The sequence below is a fragment of the Argopecten irradians genome, chromosome 10 (assembly GCF_041381155.1).
Source record: "Argopecten irradians isolate NY chromosome 10, Ai_NY, whole genome shotgun sequence".
NCBI classification, from domain to species: domain Eukaryota; kingdom Metazoa; phylum Mollusca; class Bivalvia; order Pectinida; family Pectinidae; genus Argopecten; species Argopecten irradians.
In genome coordinates, this window is record NC_091143.1 from 36,970,316 (window position 1) to 36,981,622 (window position 11,307).

Consider the following 11,307-nt stretch of genomic DNA (forward strand, 5'->3'; position numbering starts at 1 on the left):
TTGTATATATTAGACACATACATTTATATACACGATTAGATATCAGTTACTGTTCAAATGATAGGTATCGATTATGCTCAGTCGGCGGTGGAGCATCTTTGATACTTCTATTTACATTGCTAACTCATCTTGGTGGTCTCTGCATTGTTTCACTTAGACAGCGAAAACCGTATATCAACGACAATTTAATCCACAAGATGGAACAGCCACTGTCACGGTGATCAGTTGACGTAAGCATGTCAACATTAGTGGCGCCATAAATAATGGTCACGTTTTGGGTGCCAGTACCCAGTCAGTAGTCAGTATCCCTATAGACTTCACTTTGCTTTTGTTAGGGGCCGCGGTGGCCGAGTGGTTAAGATGTCCCGACATATTACCATAAGCCCTCCACCTCTGGGAAGCGGGTTCGAATCCCATGTGGGGCAGTTGCCAGGTACTGACCGCTGGCCGGTGGTTTTTCTCCGGGTACTCCGGCTGTCCTCCACCAACAAACCTGGCACGTCCCTGGCTGTTAATAGGACGTAAAAATAAACAAACTAAACCAATGTTAGTTAACATGTATATAGTAGAAGTGGCAAGTAAATGTAAATATGATTTGTTTTGAAAAAACAAATGGTGGAAATACAAAGAAAATTGACGAATTTCAAATAATTTGTCATGAGAATAACGTATTTCAGCTATTCACCATCTGTTTCCTGCTTTGAAATAGATTTCGTACATTTTTCGAATTGGGTGATAACCCCCACAGATAGTCCGCATTATCATCTGGTGTAAAAGAAAATCGTATAATACACAGGAAATCACGGTAATATTCTATATATAATATTTATTAAAGGCCCAGACATTATATCAAACGGATACCTTACGTAGTTCAAAGCCAATGACTGTGGTGTGTATTCGCGTACGTGGATTTTTTTAATCTAGGTCAATAGTTGCCTCTACACCGGCTCAACTGGGAATCCCCTTGTGTTTCCTACTTTCGGTTTCGCTTATTTCACAAGACGTAGCGTGTACAACGTAACTAACTTATATTTCATGAGGTAAGCATTCAGATATAGACAGCGATCGGGAAACAAAAAAAAGGCTATACGGTAAGAGTATTTTAGCAATTTATTATGATAAGTTTATAAGAAACGTGCTAGTTACTGTTATCCGAAGTGGTACTCGCGGTCGCCGTGGCTGTAGGTCCGTAAACAGATCGAGATTTTGAAGCGACAAGATTGTGTCAGTCAAAAGAGTCAAATTGGATGTGTTCTAGTGTACATTCAAATTATAAATCATTTAATATTGAACGTTTTTATTCGATCCCGATTTGTATTTCCTGTGTGCTTTTCAATGACAGATATTAATATGGACCAAGATCCGGAAGATAATCCTTCAACTATGGATCATAGTCCTGCATCACAAAACACAGTACCCTCTGATGTGATACAGGGTAACAAAGCTTTAACACATTCCGAGAAACAATCCGAAAAGCAGTCGGACGGACCTGAGAAGCCTGAGGAACCAGAGGGGCCGGGGTCGGAGGGGCCTGAGAAGTCTGTAGAGCCGGAGGGCCCGGGGTCGGAGGGGCCTGAGAAGCCTATGGAGCCTATGAAGCAGGGGTCGGATGGGCCTGATAAGCCTAAGGAGCCAGAGAGGCCAGGCCCAGAGAGATCTGAGAAGCCTATGGAGTCGGATGGGCCGGATGGGAAGGCTACTTTCGCTTTGTACAGTAAAGAGGAAGTAGACGCCATTATGATCCAAGCCCGTGACGTGGAAGGTCCAGAGGTAAAAATAAACAACAAATTTAAATGATTTCGTGATAAACGCATTGCCAATATTATACCAATATTTCAGGAGGATGTGCACGTTGTTTCTAGTCTGAGGAATTTTCAAAACTTCTTTTACTTTACTCAATTTTTACCCCACCTGAATCAAAGGACCCGTAAGCCTATGCCGTGGCGTCGTCCGTCCGTCAACCTTTACTATAAATCGCTATTAGTCATAAAGTTCTGTATAGATTATAACCAACATTGGCCATAAACATCCTTGATGAAGGAGAATAATCTTTGTATTAATTTTGGCTCTGACCCCCGTTGGCAGGAGGGGGGCTCAATTGGGGAAATAGAGGTGAATCATTTATAATCGCTACTAGTCATTGAGGTCTGCATGGATTAGTACCAAAGTTGGCCAGAACCAACTTATAGGGAAGGGAAACAGGGTTTGTATAAATTTTGGCTCTGACACCCTGTAGAACAGGAAGACTAAGCCCGATAGGGAAAATAAAAGTAAATAAATTTTAAATCACTACTAGGCATAGAGTTCTGCGTGGAATATAACACAATTTGGCCAGAAAAATCCACTAGGGAAAGGGAATCAGACTGTGTATAAATCTTGGCTTTGACCCCAGCCCTTGAAGCAGAAAGAGTGAGTAAATACATCAGAAAGGAAATAATGATCTTGTTTTCAGAACATTACTTGGCATTACCAACAAGGTGAGCGGTAAGGCCCTATGGGCCTCTTTTCTAGGTGTCAAGGTGGTAGATAGTATGTAAATAAAGTATGAGAATGGTTAAAAGCTATCATTGGTTGGCTACACTTTCGATAAATATCTATTCTACTTGTTCGCTATAACACCAGATTAGCCACAACAGAGTTTAATCATTGATAATCATGTCTTTGTGACGTCATATATTGCATAGTGACGTAATTAATATTCCGTGATACTACCACTTTCCATCTTTTTTTCACAGATTCAAGATGCTGCAGCATCTCTCTTACACGAATCAAAGTTTCCGTTGACAGAAACACATCGCGTTACAGTCATTGTTGGTAGTGAAAAGAAAGCTGAAACTCTGGTTATGGACCATGGGCAAAATGCCATACATATAGGTGACCAACGTCTGAAAAGTTACCGAATCAGATTCGCCCATCTAAACAGGATTGAAGATACGTCGTCTGGTTTCGAGGTTGCTGTGTCTTACATAGCAGACGACCATGAAATTCGACTTTTACACATCATGTGTAGCGGCAACCCCATGACAGGAATTGCCGCTCTGAACAGCTTTCGTCGAATGTTTTATAAGTTTTACAAAGATTCCGCGGCAACTGTACAAGAATTTCAAGAGATTTTTCCAAATACTTTTCCAGTTTTCACAGGATCCCTTCAACAGTTATCTATTTACAATTTAGAAACACAAAAATATGACGCAGAACAAATAACAGTGTATGTTTGTATGGACAGGGAATGTTTGATGATTTTAGAGTCACAGTTTTCCGAGAAGGCCATACATCGGCTGTATTTCTGGACGGAAGCTACCTCAGACAGTGTAGACAAAGTCCTGATCATGCATGAGATAAACGCCATACATATCCAAACCCAGAAAGTCAGATTGGAAATACCACAGTATACGGTATGTATGACATACAGGAAACCTCGATAACTCGAAGCCAGTTTGGCCAAGTAAGGTATGTATGAAATACAGATAAACCCTCGATAACTCGAGGCCAGTTGACCGCGAATCATCATTGCATGCCAGTCCCGCGGGAAAAGTCTCCCGCATCCATGTAGGGAGCCATGTTTAATATTCTCGTTATCAGCACGACGAGATTTGAAATTTTCTCTAGAAGAAACATTTTATCTAGATACGCTTCGAAATTACTGCAAATAGATTTAAATAACTACAAAATTAAATGTACTGTTCAAAAAGATTTATCAAATATATAAAGTTATGAAGTGCACGGCAACGTCAGCCTTGACGTCATGAAACCTGATGCCGTTACAAATTCCCGAGCATTTTTGATACATTGTTTGTTGACAAGCTTTCGTACATTTCTTTCTGTTATATATACATAGTAACGTCATCCAATCGAATACGCCGATCCAATCGAATTTCACGATTTCATCAATGATTTCACGAATTATACATTTTGGTATGGCACCAGATCATCCCTTTATATATACATGGTTATATCTTTGATAAATAAGGACACGATTGTAGTTTTTCTTTCATTAAACAACATTTCATATGGTAGCTGGAAAAGGATATGAAAATTAAAACAAAAACAAAAAAACTATCTCGTGTTAACGAAATAACAGGTGCGTTCTACCGCATGTGAACGCAATAATATCTTCACGATGATTAGCCTACACTATACCAAGAAAATACTATTGCGCTCACACTCAAAGTAATTTGTTCGCACACATTAATTTAATTTTCCATGTCCTTTCCAAGCCACCGTAAGTCGTAAGTATGAACTCTCTTTTTCAAAAAATCTATGTTAAGTATAAAGATACATACATACTGGAATATTATTACTTTTCATAGGATTTCATTGGTAAAGCGAATTTTTATATTATCTATTTGTTATGTACAGAAAGGAAGGGCGAATGAGTTTTTCCAGTGTATCCGACGACTTAAACCAGAACATAGGGGGCGCTTTACAGGTATGCTTTATATATTTTTTCACTACAGGTAGATCAAAATTTAAACGATATACCAAAAATAACTTTTCTGAAAGACATGATTAATTGAAAATGACGCACGTAGATGATATGCTTTCTTTCTAATATACATAGATTCTTGTTGCAGACATTGCTGGGCAACTGCACATATTGCGATATAAGGGGAACACGAAAGCACCACAACGACTACAAGCAAACATGCCAAGCCTACAGCCGTCGGTCAGAAATGATGCAGACAACAAAGCTTCTGGTAATATCGGTAGTTTAGAATAATGATGAGCACGAAAATGTTTAGAGATTATCAGAGACCAAATTCTTCATTAGAGATAGATTTTATCACCAACAAGCTGGGGGGTATTATTTATCATGTTTACTTTACCAGTACATGCTTATCAGTTCACCAACAGCTAAGGTCAATTCAGAACTGCTCTACATGCATCTGTTGTGTTGCCTGTGGTTTTAAAGACTGCAACATGTTCGTATTGATTCTTGACATGTGAAACTTTTGCCCACGTTGAAGTTCTCTATGAACGAAGAACTCGAGCAGCACACCCCATCCAATTACATTATACTGACGCCAGTGATTCAATTGGCTAACGCACTAGGTATTAACCATAAGCAGCAAAAGGACAAACCCACGAGCAATGCAAAGCTAAAACGGAAACAGTGTCAAGGCAGATTCTAAGAAGATAAAATTTACATCACACGAAGACAAATAAGACCCAATATTTAGTGATGTTATAGGGCCATTCGATGGGTAAATCATTGTTATAGACATCAATAACCATATAACGCCGAGATATGTTTTGATGTTTGTGGAGGAATATCGAAATAATAGTGGAGAAAGATACATAGCCAGAAAACTCCTCTAAATGGGCCTCAAACTGGCAGTAAAGAGGTGGCTATATTACCTAGTCATAGTGATGCCGAAATAAAGGGTTAGTGGGTACCATTTTCTAGTCTTTCTTGTGTATTATACAATAGAGACATGAACGTCCATCACTTGTTCTGGAAGGGCGTTTTGTATAATTGATATTACAATTTCACTGTACTATAGAGGTAGACAATTTTACTCATATTCATTTAAATTTTGCTGTCGGGTTAAATGCATGTCGAATTAAATTGATGGTATGTATGATATATAAACGTATTTAATTTGTTGCAGCAGAACCGTTCTATACGGAGGATACGTTTAAAACCAACAATACACGCCTGATATCGTTACAAGGTAATTAGACAAATTGATTGTATAATCCCTGTAACAGGGGCAATGTAAGCAAGGTACATTCCCAAACACATATTGTTCACAAGAAATAAATATTCTATTTGATAACGAGTTTCTCCAAAACCAACGCAGTGGTATTTACACCAGTCTAAATTTTCAAGATTTTAATTTTTAAAAAAATGTGGGTTTCAATTATATTTTCATGGTACTTTTTCATGTTGGTCACTTTATGCCACTCGGGTTTCCGATATAACCCGAAATCGTGAAACATGGCGTTGGCTGTGGCGGTTGTTTTAAAATGTGTGATATTTCATGTGACATTTACTACTATATCTATAGTGTAGTGGTGCTTTTATGGATCTGAGCCACCATATATAAGCATCCATATTCATACATTGTATGTTTTATGACAGTTTGTGATGGTGAAATACAAGAAATACAACTTTAAATGAATTCAGTCTTACAAGTCTTTACCCATAATTGCGAAGTGCGGAATAACTCAATCCAAACAAGTTTTCGTTATAAAAAGAACGGTTATATTTTATTGAAAGAAAAAAACCCACATAAATAAGTAAGTGAATGATTGACAGGTGACTTGGAGAACGCCGTTAAACAACTGGAAACCCAGGATGAGATTGCTCTACCGTGGGTGATTGCAGAAGACGAGATAAACAGGATGTTAGTGGAAGGAATTGTCCCAGAATCAGACGTACTTAGTGGAGGTACAGTATAGAAGAATGGGAGAAATGTTTCATGTTGGTGACCTAGACGAGAATTCCATGTTATACTTAAATGCCATCATTTTCTAGAATGGCGAAAACGGTTTATGAAGAAATATTATTTCAGTTGGGAACTTAAAAAAAAAACAGAAAACAAAAAAGAACTTTCGAAGTTATCAAATTATCTTATTATTTATTTAACTGGGACCGAACCGCAATTACAATGTATTCTATAATGTGCATGATAGAGATTCCCTCTGCACTATATCACATGTGATCAGTGGATGGGGGATAGCGTTTGTGGTTGTGTGTATGTACTGTACGTGTACATGTATATTGTATATGCCAAATGGCTTACAGTAATAAAGAAGTTGCCTTTAATTGACTTGCTCTGACCAGGCGTTGACTAGCCACTACTCTCTAAATTAATCAAATTTTCTCTGCAGAGTTCTTATACTAGATCATCTCCCCTATTTTGTAAAATCAAACCTGTAGGAGAGACAGGAATCACCAAACCAAATTTAAGTGATGTATTTTTAGTATTCTAGAGACTAGTGGCCAGTCTAGATGTGTGTTTGTGGTCATTCATTACATGATATGATAATGGTACATGAAGTTGCGTTGTGGTTGTGTGGCTGATTCAATGCTTTGTTTTACAGGATTGGACCCAAACAATATAGACCACTTCATGAAATGCATAGAGGCGATAGAACTACACCTAGTACAGCAAGAGTAGGTTTCTTAATGAGTCATAAAGCAATATATATAAACATATGATTTACCTCTGAACCTTCACCTACACAACCAAAAACGTATCAATTTATTAACATAGATTTCAGTATCAAAATCTAGTGTAAATTTGATATCCATATCCCGAATCGTTTATAGTGATGTAAACGTTTATATATGTTTACAGATTTACCTAATCAAAATGTGCTATTTATTTTCAGCTATGAGAAAGCGTTGTCCAGGTTGCAGGGGACGAAGAAAATTTTCCGTGAATGCAATCTATGCGAAATGCAACCTCTGCTGAGAACAGATGACATTGTACTGCTTAAACAGATGTATTTTCACTCCTTTACATAGACATTTTTAAACTTGAAATATGTATTTAATTACGCCCTTTGATGGACAGCAGCCTTTCTAAAATCACCTGAAATGTTTACTTGAAGGCCATCACTGACCAGGGAACATCTGGACATGCTTACCTATTACGTATGTGAAATTATAATTACATCAGTGGCTATTTTACTGATATGTAATTTTGCGCGTTTTAATCGCCTAATATCTTTTCCAATCTATCTGTGAATAAAGACATCACTAGGTGAACCGTAATTAATTAGATGGCTTATCACGCTAGAAATCTCGGGAGATTCTTCAAATATTGGACTGAAAAAATGATGACAAATCTTCACATGTCTCCTCTGTGTCAGATTTAATACCGTATGGCCAGTCTAGTAGCATGGGTGAGTGTTTATTGGGATCTTATTCACAATGTTGTGATTATCAGTGATATTAGAATTATTTGTAAATTCAGTATAAAGTGATAGATTTGTCTATGCAGTGTTTTCGACATTTATTTTTATTTTCCGTTATATCCTTTAAATCAAGATTATCTTCCGAAATAAAATTGTCTCTAGCCATGTATTTTGTCAAACATACACGGTAGATTTTCATTCACAATTACCATGTATATATAATGCTTTAGTTTTCGTGTTGTTGTGATTTGGATCAATTCTTGATCAATGATATCCTTTGAGATTTGCTTGAAGCTTGTAAAGTTTCAAATCATTATGCGTGTTTATGATAAAGCACAATGATTGTTAAAACGACTCTCTGCGGACCAGCACACTTTGTTTGTTGTATGAATTGTCCGTTATACACATGTACTTGATCCAGGATTTGTCGATGAATCAAAATGTTCTATATCGATAGAAATCATATCATGGAGCAGATTTCCCCATCAGCTTTGTTTCACTGATATTTTCATCGAGTGCACGTTATTTTGCGAATTATTATTTTATTATTAATAATTTATTTTTCTATTTTGTCATTTGTTTAGCATATTTAATATGTTTTATTTTTTTCTATTGTTAAGTTGTTTTAACCAATGTAATGTAAATAAAAAAAAAATATTTTCGTGATTGGACATAACATTTCTTCCTCTTCAAGTTAATGAATTCCATCTTGAATGTTTTAAATGTCTTTGAAGTCGGCCACACAGGTACACTGTAGTTGTCATTAACTGTAGATATGTAACTATTCCAGCCATCACCGGACATTAATTTGATGTAGAATGTATGAAAAATTAATTAACGCAAAATATAGAATGGAAAATAATTACAATATGAAGTGGTGAGTGATGACAGACATTGTGTACAGTTGTCTTCTGTTAAAGCAGCATTATGTTACCGTAGTTTTTAGGAGTATAAACGGTTTTTGAAGGCGAACAAATTCACCTTGGTATTTTTCACAACTATTCATATGACTTTTGTCTTTATTCTGTTTTACTTTTGTTATCATTTCACGGTCTTTCATTCTTGTATTTATTGATTGTAAAAACTAATTTCATGTGTGTTGGGGATTATTATTCAGTTTTAATGCTTTGTTTGATGTACCGACATACTTACCTTTTTTCCACGAATTTGACTTCGTTACTGTTCATCGTCGTATTTCTTTATTTGTAGATAAAGGGTTTATACAAGCTTTTAAGTAGGCGTGTACACATTTACATAATTGACGACATATTGCTCTGTTTTTCCTTTCATGATTTTCTTAAGAAAGATTTTATTAATATTCCTAAACAAAATACATTCCATTACTTTATCACGAATATTCTTCTTTGCTTTGAAAATTATCATAAATTATGTCAAGCATAAAAAACATAAAAAATAGAGTTAACTCAGGTCATAAACTGTGTAAAGGTTTTTTTTCTGTAAAATAATTATTCTTACAATCGAAACAATTTTTGTATATTATTACCGTGGTTCTAATGGCTAATAATTTACTTGGAAAATGATTTGAAGGCTCAAACCTACACAACTAACTATTTCCTATAACGCAGTATAAAAGACGGCAAAGTACACGTAACAATGAAATCTACATGAAACATCTGAATTTGTCTGTATCTCTTGATGTCAATGTAACATAACTGTCTACTGTGGTAACATGTCATGGGATGGTCAGTGTAATCGGACACGTGTAAGTGAGTATTGTCCTTGTCTTGTTTTCAAATAACATGTGCATCTGTGACTCTCGATGATGTCAACGTAATTAATTACGCATCTATTCATCCCATAATCTTCTATTTGTTTCTTTTTGATTGGCGTGTAACATCTGATTTCTGTATGTAAACCTTTTATTCCAATGTTTTCTTTGTGCAGTTTTCTTCTGTTCAGTACATCCGTCCAGGAATGGCAATGATTTATTTATTGTGATGGTATTATAAAAATCGAAAAATATTGAAATAAATTCCATAGCACTAGGTTATCTGGTGCGTGTTATGTAAATATCTGTGCGGCTTCTTTCATTGGTCTTCCCCCAACAACTCCTGCTTCCGATTGGTTGCAAATGGCTTTTGACCTTGGACTACTTTTCATAGCGCAATTTAGTTAGTTACGTAATTATGTTGAAAATTTTGAAAATACATTCGCTAAAGCTCGCGTCTTTTTGTTTGAAAATTAACCAACCCGAGTTTGATAAACATGCTAAAAAGCAGTCATTTGTTTGACAACTTCTATATATCGTTGGTAGGTTTCTTTAAAGGGACATTCGTTTTGGCTTCAGGAAATGCTAATGTTGGAACGCTAAGCATACAATTAATTATGAAATGCTGATTTAACATTTTACATTTCTTATCAATTATAGTCATTACCTAAAGATTGGTGAATTTGGGGTCGTGTAAACAATTATTTGCCCAAGGGAGAGATATTAGTTGACTTAAAACTTTCTTTTTAATCCATCGCCACACGTATGCTTTGTTGTATTTCTGAGCGTGTCAGAGCAATATCATGTTTAAAGGTAAACTGCTGTACTTTTCACTATTGAGGGAACATAAAAAGGACTAATAGTATATTATAGGTTTGTTACCCGTCCCGAAATGTTTGTGATTTAATTTTGTTTATTTCGAGCATTAGATGAACTTTAGATGCTAGTGTAATCACAATCCTAAATATTTTCTCAACAGTGGCAAAGTTCCATTTTATTCAGTAATCGTACATGTCTCCTAAAATGTCTGTTTAGTGTATAAATATTCTCAATAAATATGAAGGTTGTTCAAGAATACACTATTGGTAAAGAATTTTTTTTTTAAATCAAGAAAAAAAAGTTCGAAATATTACAGGTTTATTTATACATGGATGACATTGTAGAAGTTCGAAATATTAGAAGTTGATTTATCCATGGGTGACATTGTAGAAGTTCGAAATAATAGAGGTTCGATATGCATGTATGACATTTAGAAAATCGAAATAATAGAAGTTGATTTATCCATGGATGATCATGTATGACATTGAGAAGTTCGAAATAATAAAGATTTGATTTATCCATGGATGACATTGTAGAAGTTCGAAATGATAGAGGCTGATTTATCCCTGGATGGCGTTGTAGAAGTTCGAAATAATAGAGGTTTGATTTATTCATGTATGACATTTAGAAAATCGAAATAATAGAAGTTGATTTATCCATGGATGATCATGTATGACATTGGGAAGTTCGAAATAATAAAGGTTTGATTTATCCATGGATGACATTGTAGAAGTTCGAAATAATAGAGGTTTGATTTATCCATGTATGACATTGGGAAAATCGAAATAAGAGAAGTTGATTTATCCATGGATGAAATTAAGAAGTTCTAAATAATAAAGGTTTGATTTATCCATGGATGACATTGAGAAGTTCGAAATAATAAAGATTTG

The 11,307-nt window shown here is 35.7% G+C and overlaps 1 protein-coding gene across 4 annotated transcripts; it reads left to right on the forward strand.

Moving 5' to 3' along the window:
* The first annotated feature begins 955 nt into the window (after positions 1 to 955).
* Positions 956 to 10,693, forward strand: LOC138333810 (uncharacterized). 4 transcript variants are annotated; one of them, XM_069282424.1, is made up of 9 exons: positions 956 to 1,040; positions 1,343 to 1,770; positions 2,736 to 3,395; positions 4,360 to 4,429; positions 4,575 to 4,697; positions 5,613 to 5,675; positions 6,263 to 6,394; positions 7,051 to 7,123; positions 7,342 to 10,693. In XM_069282424.1, the coding sequence occupies exons 2-9, from the start codon at positions 1,351 to 1,353 to the stop codon at positions 7,475 to 7,477; spliced, it is 1,677 nt and encodes a 558-aa protein (XP_069138525.1). In that variant the 5' UTR covers positions 956 to 1,040; positions 1,343 to 1,350; the 3' UTR covers positions 7,478 to 10,693. The 4 variants fall into 4 exon arrangements, with proteins under 4 accessions (XP_069138525.1, XP_069138524.1, XP_069138523.1 ...); XM_069282423.1 differs by having other exon boundaries at positions 967 to 1,091; XM_069282422.1 differs by lacking the exon at positions 956 to 1,040 and having other exon boundaries at positions 1,121 to 1,770; positions 5,616 to 5,675.
* Positions 10,694 to 11,307: the final 614 nt, after the last annotated feature.